This window comes from Ischnura elegans, chromosome 8 (genome assembly GCF_921293095.1).
Source record: "Ischnura elegans chromosome 8, ioIscEleg1.1, whole genome shotgun sequence".
Taxonomy (NCBI): domain Eukaryota; kingdom Metazoa; phylum Arthropoda; class Insecta; order Odonata; family Coenagrionidae; genus Ischnura; species Ischnura elegans.
The window spans coordinates 91022299-91038089 of record NC_060253.1 but is presented as its reverse complement, the minus strand read 5'-3'; the positions used below and the strand labels follow the sequence as shown (position 1 = coordinate 91038089).

Sequence of the window (15791 nt, the reverse complement as noted above, 5' to 3'; positions counted from 1 at the left end):
TATTTTCGGTTCCCCTCGTCGAACACTTTTCACCGCTAAAATCCACGAATTTGATGCAATTCGTCAACTTGCGTAAAACGGCGCTGCGAGCACTAAATGACTACAGTTCTCTACATTTTTCCGAGTCACTACCAACGACGTGCGTGCGACAGTGTATGACGCGAAATTCAAAGTATTCGAGGTATTCGAGGCGGTACTTTTCGCATAACTATTCGAAATCTCGAATATCGAATACTTTCTAGTATTCGAGGTATTCGAGTATTCGCGGATACTATTCGCACATCTCTAATAAATATGCAACAAGGGATAAAATTTGATAATGAAAAAATAATTTAAATGACCTAAGCATAAACCCACCCCTAAGCATAAAGTTGATTGGTATGTTCTTGGACTAGAGACTAAAAGGAGCCGTTAGGTCTCAAGCCCATATAATAGATAAAATAGATAAGGATGAATCTGAGAGGAACTACTCTAGACTAAAAACGTAGACTATACTCACCAAGTAAATGCTTATCTTCATAGCGAGATTCTCTAAGAATATATAAAGCCCTCACAGCTTTACTTGAATCTTCGTATGTAATAACCATTGAGCCATATTCATAATAAATGGGCCCAATGGAAGAAAATTTATTTTCTGCAAAAAAGATATTATAAAATCAAAATAAAAGAAGACATTAACCTTGGATTAAATGAGACATTTTGATTGGTTAAAAAGTCATGTTAATGGATACAATAGGGCATGAAGTAAACCCTTACCTCTCCCTAAGAAGTCAGTTAGAAGGTTCTCATAATTTCGCTGTGATAGATTTGGAGGTAAATTGCCAACAAATAATGCCAAATTTGGACCATGAGGATCCTGCCTCTGTTGAAGATAAAAGCGCATTAACTCCATTTGTCGTATGGAATCCCGCCCAGTTCGCTTCACACGTTCCCACGGCCGTTCATCCGAAGCAAGTACTCTCTCCGTCACAGCTGTTGAAATAAAAGTAAGTCCGTTATACATAACCTATACATGTACATATCACTTTTTTTTATTAGAATTACTTTCCTGAATTTATCACCCTAGAATTGCACTGAGGCAGAGCATACTAAGTTCAAAAAATTGCAAATCGATTGTTTTATCAGAAACACAAACATTGACACCCTATGACCATCAACTAAAATCAATTGGACTAAGACAAAATACATGAATTTTGACGCATTGACATCAGCTCAAAATGCTTTTAGTGAAACTGAGTTAACGCATTGATTCATAATGTCACAAGATTTCAGCCACAGGTAAAATTTCTATAGCTAAAAAAACTACATACATTTATGAAGAAGAATAAAAAAGAACAAAAAGTTGAAGAAAGCATTTTTCAAAAGGTTTTAACTCTCCGTTTACAATTTTAATGATAAAAATACTTATTGAATAGATATAGCACAATGCAAATCAATATTCAATATGCATAACATCACAAAGTATCCAATGAAAGATAGTCAAATTCTATCATTAACAAATAAATGCATCAAATTAAAAGTCTTCATATAAATTTAGTCCACATTTTGAGCTATAAATGTCGTCCTCCCTGATAAATTTTAATCTGAGATTCCATGGCAAACCAAGAACATCATTCAGGTACATACATGTAATAGAGAAATAAAATTTTAATTACCTCCACGATCCAGCAGAATTTCACTTAAACGATAATCTTCTGCTGGCGCCTCAGCCAAACTCGGTGCCAACCCAAATTGAACAAGAGCTTCTTTGATAACATCCACTGCAGTGGAATTGCCATCAACTTTGACCCTAGGTAGCCTTGTCTGCTGTTCAGCATTAAGTTGGAGTTTCCCTGGATACACATTGACTTCACCACTCTCTATTTCTGAGTCCCTAAGTAATTAATGGTATTAAATTACAATGTGCACTGGTGAAAATATAAGCACAATAAATAGGAATCATAAAAGTTAATTCAGTAGAATACAAAATTTATTTACATCTTTCTTCATTAATATAATTTCATTACATTTTAACTTTTGATACGTAGCATCTTATGACAAAAAAGGGCAGAGTAATGTTTTTCTCAAAGATTGGTACACCAAGGATATATCCGATGCAAAAATATACCTGCAAGTCCAATTATAAAAGATTTTAAATTGATAATAATCACAGTCAATATAAGTACATATAAAAGAGGGTTCAAAATGAAGGCTGTTGATTTATGAAGACTGCCTTGATTTTATATTCCATTTCTTCCCAAAGCTTAGGGAAGCCAAATGAATAATCAAATTTCACCTGAAACTTCAGGAGTAAGAACTTAAAAATACCTAATAAAAAATAGCCCAGTTTCCAATATTTGTGAAATTAATTGAACATGAGAAAAACTCCAACACAAGAGATGGAAATAAGTATGCTTACGAAAGAAAGATCACTTACTTGAACCGAAGAAAGAGAGCAGGCCTCTTGCCCTCTTTGCGAATCACACTTTGCAACGGCAAGGGGTCAGCAAGCACTGTTTCATCAGGGGAATAGGCATCCGTTAGGTAGAAGTTGGCTGGAAAGAACACAAAATAGTATAAATGTCTCATTTAATGGCATACGTGATAAAAGTGAGACTGTGTGAAGTTTGATAATTCAAAATGCATGAAAAGAAAAAAAAATTTAAATAAGCAAAATTAATTATAAATAATATCAAAAAGGGTGAACATGAAGACTTTGAAAGTAGCATGAGTTATTTTCTTAACATAGCATTTAACCATTTAAGGGCCAGCCATCCAATCTCTCAGCCTGAGGGGTATGTGTGAAGAAAACTGTGGGCTGATCTATCTGCCAGATATTTTTATAGAACTATTGAAATTAAATGTTATTTCCAAGTTGTACTTAAGAGATGGTGGTGTGTGGGGTAAGGTGAACATTTATGTAGATAAAATAAGCATAAATGGTGCAAATAAAACTAATAACTTCAACACATTCTAATTTAAAATTTTGATCCAAATCATACAAATCAGTCAAACAGTCCCTGGCACTCTGTGCATGTACCAGTTTAAAGAGGGCACTGCAAGATGGTAAGGAAAGAGCTGATTTATAATAATCATCTTCAATAAGCATATGGGTTCAAAATAATACCTTATTTTGCACATAAAAATGCATACGACTAAGTTCAACAAGTGATACAAGTACCCAGAACTTACTTGGGTCTTTTAAAATGTGGAAAGCCCTCATTGCTGCACACAAAAGTTGCTCAGTAGATGTGAGCCTTGGAATGGTCACAGGGCGGAATATCCTTCTTCTCATTGAGTTATTCCCATCGTAAACTTTTACAACTTCTGCAAAAAATCAAAATTTTAAGAATATATCCTTTACTTAAAAATTAAAATTTAATAATAAACAACTGTATCAAGCCCCATTTCATTAAGCTACAATATCCATAACATGAGGAAGATAAGGATGTTTTGCTACTATCTGTAGCTTTCATAGCCAGTATGCGACCTTAACACACCAATTTTTATTTCTAGTTCTCCATACATGTTACCAATCACCTGCTAGAGAACCAAATAGGAATAGCACTAATTATATATGCAGCTTTAAAGTTAGGAATTTTGTCCTAATGAACTGTAAGATGATGTCTGAAAATTAAATAACTGGTTGCATCCCAAAAACAATAACACTTTAGTCACAACAGTATGTACAATCAAGTCAATTTTTTTAGATCTAAAAAAATATTGCCAACTGTTCTCATACTATGGAAATGCTTACTTAGAAAAATTAAAAGAGATCTTGAGAAAGGCTGCTCTAACATAATGTGGACTATAAGTGACTGTATGTACTTTTTCTATTGAGAGTTTTATTTTATTTCAGTGCAAAGGAATGTGAGCATGCTCAACTCATCACATAGTCTCCAAAGTTGAACCAATTTCGATTATCAAACTCTTACATTATAAAAAGTATTTTAGCTACATAATTTCAGAAGTATAAATCCAGTTAATACCTACACAAAGACGTTAGCTCATGCACTTAATCTGTCACAACTACAAAATTCATCAATTCATTTTGTATCCTTAAAGATATGCGACTTTCAACGCACTAATGATAAGCGTGGTGGTCGATCACTAGGAGGCCCCTTCGTAGCAGAGTTAGTGTGTGGGTCCCATAAATTATGATCCGGATGTCAACTCATTAGAATCCTTCTTTCACTGCAAATTTCATAGACTAGATAGTCCAGGAGATTTCATTCGTTCAAACCTTGCAGGCATATTCCATTAATTATGCATGTCCATTTATGCATAATTATGGAATCCTTCAGATAAATAGGGCAACTCCTTAGTTGGGGTAAAGTGTACCACTATTGATAAACCAGAATGTACTGTACCAAGAAAAAGAATGAAAAGGTTCAGTATGGTAGAGTTAAACATGATTTCTAAAGTGAGTTTAAATTTACATGAATTGCCATGAGAAAAAAATCCATTGGACCAGGAATCAAACCCTGAATCTCCGGCTTTCCGGGCCATTGCGCAGACCACTACACTATCCAGGCATCCGTGATTCCCATGGAAATTTTAACAAGGCTCTTGGTACTAGATGTTAGGCCCTAGTAGTTCATCAAAGATGGCAATGCAAGGGAAAAGGACTTCAATGAAGCCACAGCTGATTGAGAGCCTCAAACCTGCACTAAAGCCATGCATAGCAGTGTGTTTAATATTTTCAAAGCCTGCTCCATGAACGGAGACGAAATATTCATGAATTGCCATGAGAAAAAATTCCCCTGGACCGGGAATCGAACCATGGACCTTTGGCTTTCCCGGCCAGTTCGCAGACCACTATGCTATCCAGGTTCTTTGATTCTTATGGCTTTTATACTGAGGCTCTTGGTACTAGATGTTAAATAGGTTAGATGGGTTTAACCCTTAGACCCATCCATAGAACCCTTTATCAAATTTTAAATATTTTTAACTCTGACAATGGGAAAAATGTTTTTAAACATTTAACCATTGCTCGACTACCTACTTCAGGTTTCCCAAAATTTTTATAGCTACTCGGGTAGAGGCCAAGTGTACTTTTCCTCACTGTGGGGATCACAAATGCGGCCCACCTCTCCCCAGCCATCCAAGAAAACAAATCGTTTAAAAACGTTCCCATAGTCTAAGGCCCAGCGCACATGGTGTGACTGTTTTACAACTACCGTTACAAACCAGTTGCGTGCGCAAATTTTTTGTGACCTCGACATTGTATTTGAGTGGGGAGGCGCACACAACACGACTGGTTTTTGATGATCTCAAACCAGTCTGAAACCAGTCACATACAACCATGGGTCCACGGTTGCAGTTGCGTTGCAGACTTCAATTGCACGAGACCACGTAATGCTTCGGTGGTATTTTGACGGCCGTATAGTGTCAATCTCAAAATGATCAAGAAGTCAACATGAAGCTCATTGGAGCAGTAGAGGAGCATGAAGCCCTGAACAAATACAAACTATCTCACGTCTTTGGTGTTGATAATAGTTCACAGCGTCTTCTTCACCTGACTCAGTGATATTAAGCGTTGACGGCCAAGGCAAGGGCTAAAAAACAACACGTACCGCACTAAATAAACACTTCACTGATTGCACAATGGACGAAACTGATTTACAACCAGCCCTTTGTCATTACCCCTGTGTGCGGACAGAAGTTTTGTTTCCGTTGCAAACTGGTTGCGGACGCAACTGATTCCCAACTGAGGTTACAAAATAGTCGCTTCGTGTGCGCTGGGCCTAAAGGTTAAATTCTTTGCTCACTGACCTTCATCCCTCTCCTCTCTTTCCCTTGCTGCCTTGTCCACCTTCCCTCCTGGACCATGAGGAGCAGAGGTCCCGGACGCCGAGGTGCCATGAGGACCCACTGCTTGACCATCTTCTCCACCTGCCCCATCACGACACCTCGTATCCCCACTGCTGAACTCCTCCGAAATACTGCGGGCTACTTTGGGGGAATCGTAATGGTGCACAAGACGATGTGGAAGGTTGGTGGGGGGTTGGGGTATCAAAAATGAAGAGAAGATAGGACGAAAAAAATAGGAATGAGAAGACAAGGAATGGCCATACGGAGAAGAGAAGGGGTCAAGCCAGAGCAAAGTCAACGACAGGTAAACAACAAGTATTGAAACATTTTAATTTAGTGGAGGAACGTAGGTTCAATTTTGTAAATGGTCATTTTAATAGTTATTTTTTAAAATTTGAGTAATGGTTATACATTTACAAAATGATGAATGGAGGTTGGTCACAACAGAAAGGTCATAAAAATTTTGGATGGAAGATGTACAGGTTTGTTTATTTTAGCAATGCAGCAGTTTTTGTACATGAGGCATTTTAAAAAGATTTCCCAAAGGAAAAGAAAGTTGGTTGGAAAGGAAAGGATTTAAGGAAAGAAAAAGAAATAATCATAAGGTGAGAGATTGATTATCTTCAAAAAGCAACTCATAAAATTATAATTAGGCATGGATTAGCCATTAGCCAGTTAAATAAATTCTTTCCATAAATCACACAATGATCGTTTATAGACAGAACAGCAAAATTGGCTGACTGTATATGTTGACTGACAGTTTTGCACCTTGTCTGGATATAAATTTTCTTTTTATCACAATTTGTTAAGGCCAAAATGAAACCAGAGCTGGTATTACGATACTAATCATCCTATTTTTGACATTGTTACTTGGGATTATAACAGTAATTAAACAACTTTAAAAATAAATATCTTTTTCCACCAGCTTTTAACATGAATGAAAAAACTTAGATAAGTACCCAAATTAACCAGTACCCTGTTCAAAGCATACATAATTAAGCTACTATTTTGTCAGTACCACTTCAGGAACTATGACTCCTCAAGTTAGAGCAAAAGAAAATATATTTGGATGAGTGAAAACAATTCAGGACCAAAACTGACATGCAACAATGAGTTAGTAGATCAAAATTCTACCATGCAACAGTACATTAAAAGCTGCTCAAAGCAAAATATTGCCCCAAGTAGTTTTCTGATGCACACAGCAGAAGGAGAATACAGATGGACTAGATAACTAAAAAAAACTATATGTAAAAGTAAATTGTACTTTTCTAACCGTATCAATAATTACAATTTATTATATGTATGTATTTACAATGTTTTCATGAAATAGTGAATAGATAATAATGAAGAACTTCAACTTATTGACCACTTTTTTGCCCAAATAAAGAGCAAACAACCTAAATTACTGGCGTAAGAAATGATTAATTTGTCAGACTTATCTTCAGAGATGGGTAGAGAACCAACAGAAAGTAACTGAGCTAAATTACAGTTACTTTTTAAAATTTGTGAGTACCAGTTACAATTTCAAAAAGCAATTTGTTACAGTTACAGTGTAAACCTTTCCAATACTGCTGATAAGATTCACGAAGGAGAATGTTTCCTTAAAATACAAGATTAAAAAATTGCTTTTGGCTGATACTTTGGCGGAGAAATGCACATAAGAATACATACGTCTGTTCACACAAAGTTCTTGGCATATTCAAGTCAAAGCAGTCATAATGGGAAAGTAACAATTACTTTCAGGAAGCAATGAGTAGATTACAAGTAACAGTTACATTTTTTCAAATGCAACAATTCCAAGAAAAAAAATAACTGAAATGTAATCACTACCGGTAAGAGAGGTATCCCCATCTCTACTTATCTTTATATGAATATCTTGGCAACTTTAATGTTCCTATTAAGTAAATACCATTTTGGCTTCATCATATAAGAGCAATTTAGGACATACAAAAAAGCATATTATGCCATAGTTTTCCAAATGAACACCATTCCGTACAGAATTGCCCTAGTTTAATAATGAATAATGAAGGTAACATACAGTACTTCAATTAATGTTATATTGTGGATAAGTTCCATCTCTACCTTTCAGTTGGTTCCGTATCATTAAGGAATTGTGCTCTCTATCTCTACTCCAATTTATTAAACATAAATTTTACTATTCACATGCACTATCCACGTTATTTCACCCAGAAAAGAGGCCAACGCCACACTTCATTCCTAAATTTTAAATTTTAAAGGTGTACATTGCAATTACCACTAATAATTATCCAAAATTCTAACATTCAACTAAAAATAGGACGAGAGCAAAAATTGAAAATTGCCTCCTGCTCACAACCTTCTGGGTGAATAAATATGTACCCAAACATATTTTGCAGCCTCCACGCATGTATATAATGTTACGCATACAGAATTAAAGTGATAAAAATAAATTTATTCACATTAGTAGAAATAAGCTAGATGACATGCACTGGTAAATGCACGTACATGTGAAAATCTAAAGGAAATGTAAAATCTAAGCTCATTCAAAATAGCATTAACAAATTTAAGCAAACAAATAAATTATTTAGGTATGATGGAATAAAATATATTTTCAAGATGGTAAGATGAAAAACCTTTACTCCACAACCTGTGCCAGCATAAAATTTTCATGACAATGTGTTGATGATGAAAGGATTCCCCCATTCCTCAATATGTTTCTTCATCGATCGTGTTACTTAAAGGTTAAAATGTGTTAGTAAAACTTACATAACTAATGACTTCGTCAATCATTAAGAAAAAATAAAAAAATAGAGTACATGATACTACAATAAAATCACATCTCGTAGAATGCAACAATAAAACCATTTGATGTTGTATAAAATTATTTTACGACTGAAGACAGGATGAGGTACAAAGTTAAGATGCAGGAAGACTTCCATTATGTTTCCGCATTTTTCTCAAGTCTATGACTCAAAGGTCATTAAAATGAATATAAATGTTCCTTAAACAGAACTTTAACATTTTTCTCCATAAGAAGAGGGAGAAAGTTGGTAATTCCTCACGCTGAACTTCAATGTATGACCCTTAGAGTATGGACAGGAAAGTGATTTTAGGCTGCTGCGCATGTAGCCAAGATTGAAATGACCAACAGTATCTTGTGGAGATTTACCGTCCCTCCTGGTCTAACGTTTCCAGAGAAAATTACTGATCAACTGATTTCATCAATAGTAAAGTTTAATTTTTAACAATTTAGGTTTAAATGTAGCTTGAAAGTCTGAAGAAGTTGCGATTCAGCTGTTTCCACATTAGGATTTATTATTAATGACCATAATTTTGACAAAGAATAGCCTTATCAAGGTAAAATTCAAGAAAAATGAGCACTAAACATTGTCAATTCAAGTGGTGGAGGAGGTAGTGACTTTATAAAGAGCTCATTTGCCTCTATTTAATAAACCATGGTCTGTAATAATAAAACTTAGAATAGAAACAGCCAAGTTGCAATTAATTCAGAATATCCAACAAAAAAGGATATCCACATAACCACGCCCACAACCTTTATTAATAATTTCAGTTAATTTCAATTGAAAATTTAATTTTCAGTAACTTTAGCACTAAAAAAAAGGAGATGTATCAGGATTAGTATAAAATTAATTTTAAGTTTTAAATTTACTTATTCCATTTTCTGACAATATATAGGCAACTTTATGTTTTATCTCACTTTGGCTTCAATCTTGGCCACAGTTTTCACCTATTAAGCAGCCACCATTCCCACTCTATGTTTATTCTAGGTATTACCTGGTGGGCTTCATTGGGTACTGATATCTAATGGTAAATCTCCTAACATCAATATGTAGTCCACTGATGTGATCTTTTATGAAACAAGAGTTGAAAAATATATTTTTTATGTGAAACGATGAGGTAACTCCCATCCCCTAAATGAACAGTTCCGAGAAGTTGAAATTGATACAATACATTATACTGATGATTTCCAATTTTTAAAATGAAATAAATCATACAGAAACTTAATTGCAATTTTGTAAATTGCAATAGGTTGAATCTATGTGATATCATTTCAGCATTTACAGCTTTATGCAGCAAAGACATTCACATAAAGAAAATTCACAACGACAAACAGTTATGGCTGTTTACGACAATTATGACACCGAAGCTATTCTACACATTCAAGCACTTTGGATCCAATGAATTGATTACTTTAATTATAGCTGCTCGGTAGCGATATTTGACATTTAACAGCACTTTTGATACAGCATTGAAAAGCTAAGGGACTTCAGTGTCTTTATCATTGGACCCAGAGCATCATGACAGAGAGTTAAGAGAAAGAGATCCAAGTTGAATGATTAAAAGAAAATTAGGGAAAGTAATACTTTTACAGAATATTCCTAAAGTGAAGATGATTGAACACTCACGTTTGTGAATAAATAATAAAATTACTTTCAAAAATACCTTCGATCAGTATCTAACAAATAGATCATGAGCCCTTAAATAAATATTTCAGAACTATTATCAAAGGGTTACTTTTACTATGGCTCACATATTTTTTACCAGAGGGCCATTGAAAAAATTCTTTAAGAGACTTAAAACCACAGTTCTAAAGCCTCTGATTTCAAGTCACTTCAAATTTATCTCAATTCTAGCCCATAGAAGTAAAGAACAGAGTACATAACATACAGAGAATTATGCTAATAAGTAGTTCCTAAACTACTTCATGATATGCCAGCCAATGTCTTAGCTCTCTTTCTCTTAGAGGCGCATTCCACATCTCTGATACTTTATTCCGTAATGGACATTCCCCTACCATCAACTTTGGACCGGACATCCCAGTGTGGAACTTCATATAGTGTCCAGTCAGGTCGCCAGACGGAGACAATAGTTGGGGGAAGGGAAAACAGGGGAGAGATTTGTTGTGAGATGCAAGTCACAGTAAACAGAAGATGCAAGAGGGTAAGAGAGAACTGAACCAATCAGAGAATAAAAGGAGAAGATAAACAGCAGAGTGAGAATAAGAAAATGTACTGATCTTTAGTTTCATAGTTCATTCCAAATGAAGACTCACTCCAGCTTTCACAAGCAAAATTTATGGGCAAATTCATCAATTGAATTGGTAACTTTTTTGAAAACTTGAAAATTAGAAACTGCAGCAAACACATTAAGTGAGGGTTTCCCATGAGATATCACTAAATATGTTTCAGGTTCAAAATAATTGCTGCAGCATCGAAGAAGAAAATTGAAACAAATAGCTGCATAAATACTTTATATTACTTGAGGTCCCTAGTCGGACAGCCTTAGAGACCTCAAGTTACGAAGGAATTACCGAAAAATATCTGCTCTTGGAATGACAAAAAAATTCTTAAAAAAAGGAATGCAAGAATTGATTAAAATCACTGAAAAAATTATACTTCTTCTAGAAGCATGGATCATCCGATACACTTCATGTAACTGATTTTATCAGAAAAAATTCAAGAAGAAAAAATGAAATAAAAAATGGATAAATGAAAGAAAAAACAGACTTGATTCTCATAGTAACAGATAACAAGGATTACCTTACCCTCCAGTCCACATCACCTAATTGTCTCACATGTGAGTCCAAAATTGGGAAACAAAACAAAGCAACTGATGGCTAGGTAATTAGCATGAAAAGCTAACATAAGCCTAACATCCTATATAACATGCTATGGTGTGAATTGTAGCCAATGAATTCATATAAAATGCTAAAGCTAGCTGTTACAGGGGTACTTCAATAAATGAGCAGGTTCATATTATGAAAATCAATGAAATGCCAGTCGCCCAAATTCATGCAAGCAGCATTGCTTTCAAGGCTAAGTAAGTAGCAAGTTTTAATCCTGATATCCTCTGCCTTTGTTCCTCACATTTAATTAAAAATGATGAAGGAGTTACATCTTCAAAAGGGTCAGAGATATACACCTCAAATTGCACCATCCTCACTCACGATACAGGTGAGGTATGCATAAAAAGACAGCAGTCCAAATATTCGCTAGCTTAACTAATGTAATCTTAACTAACCAAATGAAATAAACTAGTTAATAATTGAACAAACAAAATATCAAGAGGACTACTGATTCCCCTGTTCTGTTATCAATTCCAATCACCCCATAATAATTTGATGTACAAATAATATTCAACTTCATACACCATTAAAATAAAATTATAAATCACATATTAAATCTTAACACAAAACACACTTCAAATTACATAGTCATGTTAGCAACCCTGCATTGTGACAGGCTGATTTGAAGTATTTGGTGTGAAAAATTATTATGTGATTATGTTTCTTTCAGTAAGCGTGCATTATTTCACGAGGCACTGTTTTCGGTTTTCCCGAGTGAGATATATTATTTACTTTTTGACCTCATATATTCTTCATTCCCTTTTTATACAGTCATTGAGGAAATTTATTATGTTATCACAAGAAAGGAGCAGCAGGCTGTAAGATACTGAAATTCCTAATGTTGATCACATGGGGTACCTACAACAGACAAATGTTACCCTATCCAGTAGCAGGTGAAGTAGGAACATGTGACATTAGAAGGAGGGAACCTTCAGTAATATTCCTGATGCCTAAGATACTCAATACAATTCTTACTGCCTGCCAGAGGGTAGCACACTTCTTCTATCAAATTGCAACGTTTAACATAGATAGCTAAAATGACTAGTAAAACAATTATGCAAACAACAAGTATGCAAAGTAATCAAACTATGTAATATAATGGCACCAGAAACTAGACATAATTTCGAGCCTATCAAAGTATATTGCATTGCAATGAGAAAGATAACCACTGAGTATCAAAGACATGGAATATAAGAGAAAAAAAATCGATTTTTATGTTAAGAGATAATTTCCATAAATATTTCAAATTTACATAATTTGTGAGCCACGGTGACCAGAATTTTTGTGATTAATGATATGTCCGCTTTTTCTAGGAGAAGCCGGGAGAAGAAGTGAACCAAATTTTATTTGGTTTGCTTGATTATCGATGTCCTCCTATTTTTATATTGCTGCTTTTATTAACCGAGGACAATTATCTTTCATAAGGGCAATATAAAATGATGCCTCCATGGTACTTTTTTTTAAATTTCCATTTAAATATCTAGAACAGATTTCAACTGTCAAGGCATCGCACATCCCTTTAAGGCGCAGTACCAGTCACTTTTCAAATAATGCCATCAATTAGGTCACATTAAAGAGTTAACAGATCTTCTTCACTATCCTAAGGCATATATTTAACGAACGAGAGTGATCAGCAACTCTGTGCTTTAATGTAACTCATCAGACTCCGAATAACGACATTTTGTTTCCATTATCCATCTTTAAATAAAATAAGAAATATTCTATGATAATCCGATGTTAAAAATAATCATATGGTGAACATCATATGAAACTTGTATTAATACCATACCCCCTTTGTTACTATCAAGGATCAAGTATTACTGGAAAAATGGAAATAGTATGGTCCAGAGAGATAAAATAAAAGATGTATTAAAAAAATAGAAAAAAGATAAAAGATATCTGCATGTAACCCAAAAAAATGAGAGGGAGAGCAAAATATTAACAGCTACAAATTAGTTACAAAAAGACTTTTAGTGAATTCCAAGAGGCATTAAATTTGGAGGGAATGCAAGGTTTGTTAAAGAAAACTAAGTACCATATGAAAAATATAGCCAGTATGTTACAAATTAATAGATGAAGGTAAATTTTTAAGGGACTATGACCGGGTATTAATTATTACTTGCACAATTATTTAAATGAGCACTGAAAGTAATTAGCCCCACAGACCAAGCCTTGGTTTTGAAATGGGAGACCCATATTTTTTATATCAAGGGGAGATGCTCAACTGCCTAATCTTGAAAAAATGTATGCCTTACTTTTCCACATTAGACTTTGATTTCAAAACATGAACATCTAAATGGTTAGAGAAATCTTCTATACTAAGGTCACTAATTAATTAATTTGAAGATGTGGAAGGGGAGGATTGGGGGAGTGAAAAGAAAAGAAAAATGTAAGGGGTTAGGGGACTTGGTGAAATGCTGGCTAACATGAAAGTATAAATACCCTTAGCAGCAACCACTTTAGCAGTTAACCATAAAAAATTATAGTGAATTGAAATTAAAATTTACTGTGGATGCACCTAGTTTACAATTTTTCAAGATTAATGGCAATTTCGAAAACATTAGGTCCAAAACTACAAACTTTAGCACTCCCAAAGCTAAGCAAAGCAGAATTGAAAAGAATTAAAAACCTTTAAACCCACTCCTATTTAGGTTATAGTCTGAATAATATTTCAAATGCTATACACGACCTTTTTTTATTTGAAAATATCCTTCAAAAGAATGAATTAGTGGTAGGTTGGAGCGAGGCTTTCACGCACAGAGACATGACGTGTACCTCTGAGATATGGGGGAGAGTTATGGCAGCTGGCCTTGCAGCTTCTTGGAAGAACTAGGGACAGACGTCTCACGAGGGTTGAGACCCGACCCCCTCCTCCAACAGCTCCTCTTGCCTCAGCCCCCCCTGAAACAGCCAGGTCGCCCGCTGGTTGGAGCAAGGCGTGGGTGGCCAAAGCCATCATAAATGTTTACTAATTATCAACCTCTGGGCTATGAACAGCTAGCCCTACACTCTTCATCCTCTTTCTCTCTCTTCCCCACAAACTACTTATTTCAGCATGATTGAGAATGGCCTAAATTGCCTTTGAATTGATAATGAATGCTTCAGGACTGAACATCAATGAGGTGGGAATAAATGAAAAGATAAAGTAAACTCTTGATAAAATGGGACCTCTGAGGAGGGTAAACTCCAAAATTCATAAAAGGCAACAAAAAGAGCAAAATGTTCTGACAACCTGAACCATAATTTAGCATCATTTAATTCAAAACACTCAATCTTTAATGCAAAAATGGAAAGTAACTTAACTAACAATTGCAACTCAAAGGGTCAAATTACATTTCAAATTTACCATAAGGTATGAAAAAAAAAGAAAACATTACCTTAAAGGTATAAAATTTCATTTTAAATTAATTATTGGTCAATTGGGACTGAAATAATAAGCCAATTGCCCAAATTACTCAATAATTAAGCACAATGACAATGATGGATTAAACTAACCCATCTAAATAAAAATTTGGGGATTTTCATTTAGCATAGGTTAGTCCTATAGTTATTTTTAAATTTTGCCAAAACTAGTGCACCAATCATAGTGATTATTACATCCTCGGAATGAAGATGGAATGGTAAGCAGCAATTTACAACTGGACATAACAGTCTTTGATGATAAGATTTAAAATACCTTGCTTTTCCAGAATATACAGATTGATTTCCAGTAATTACCGGGATCATTAGCAGTATCATGACGATGACCCCAATTATCAAGAGTTTATTGCACATAAATAAGGGACAAATTAACATGTATACATAAAATATTGAAAGTAACATAAGTATTAATGGCCACATACATTTGTGCTCTTCTCAATTTTAATGCAGAAGTTTTTCAATAAGTAATTTTATGCATTTGCGATATACTTAAATGACTATGGTAACAGGAAATAATGAATGAAACCATTACTTCAAACAAATAACAAGAAAAACAAGGTAGAAAACAGATACATAGTATGGTAATTCTGAAGCATCAAAAAACAAAATTTCTGCATAATTCTAAGTTTCAATAAAGATACAATCTTATTTTCAAGTTAGACTAACTTTTGTGCAATTAGTACTAAACTTCAATCAAGCCAGGAATCAAAGATACCTATCAACATAAGGTGATTATTGCACATCATTTCTTTACTAATACTTAGAATCCAAACAAATGCAAAGAGTAATAAAATGGTTAACAATAAAAACAAATTGTTAACATATAAATATAATGTTCCAATAGTTAAAAAACTCATCCAATTTGAAGTAACTGTATCCAAACCTGGCTGCATATTATTATGGCCAAACATAACTATTTTAAAATCAAAATTGAAAGAGAAATTAACATACT

The 15791-nt window shown here is 34.4% G+C and overlaps 1 protein-coding gene across 4 annotated transcripts in view; it reads right to left on the bottom strand.

Moving 5' to 3' along the window:
- The window catches only part of LOC124164529 (diacylglycerol kinase theta), a 239081-nt gene that overhangs the window by 34407 nt on the left and 188883 nt on the right, over positions 1–15791 (bottom strand). For 2 of the 4 annotated variants that reach the window (XM_046541887.1, XM_046541886.1), the window contains exons 6-12: positions 14195–14341; positions 5755–5931; positions 3172–3306; positions 2417–2534; positions 1656–1873; positions 757–972; positions 500–634 (exon numbers count right to left, since the gene is read on the bottom strand). In XM_046541887.1, coding sequence (XP_046397843.1) covers positions 500–634; positions 757–972; positions 1656–1873; positions 2417–2534; positions 3172–3306; positions 5755–5931; positions 14195–14341 — 1146 coding nt within the window. Of the gene's footprint in view, positions 1–499; positions 635–756; positions 973–1655; positions 1874–2416; positions 2535–3171; positions 3307–5754; positions 5935–14194; positions 14342–15791 lie in introns of all 4 variants that reach the window. The other 2 variants (XM_046541888.1, XM_046541889.1) reach the window with 2 other exon arrangements.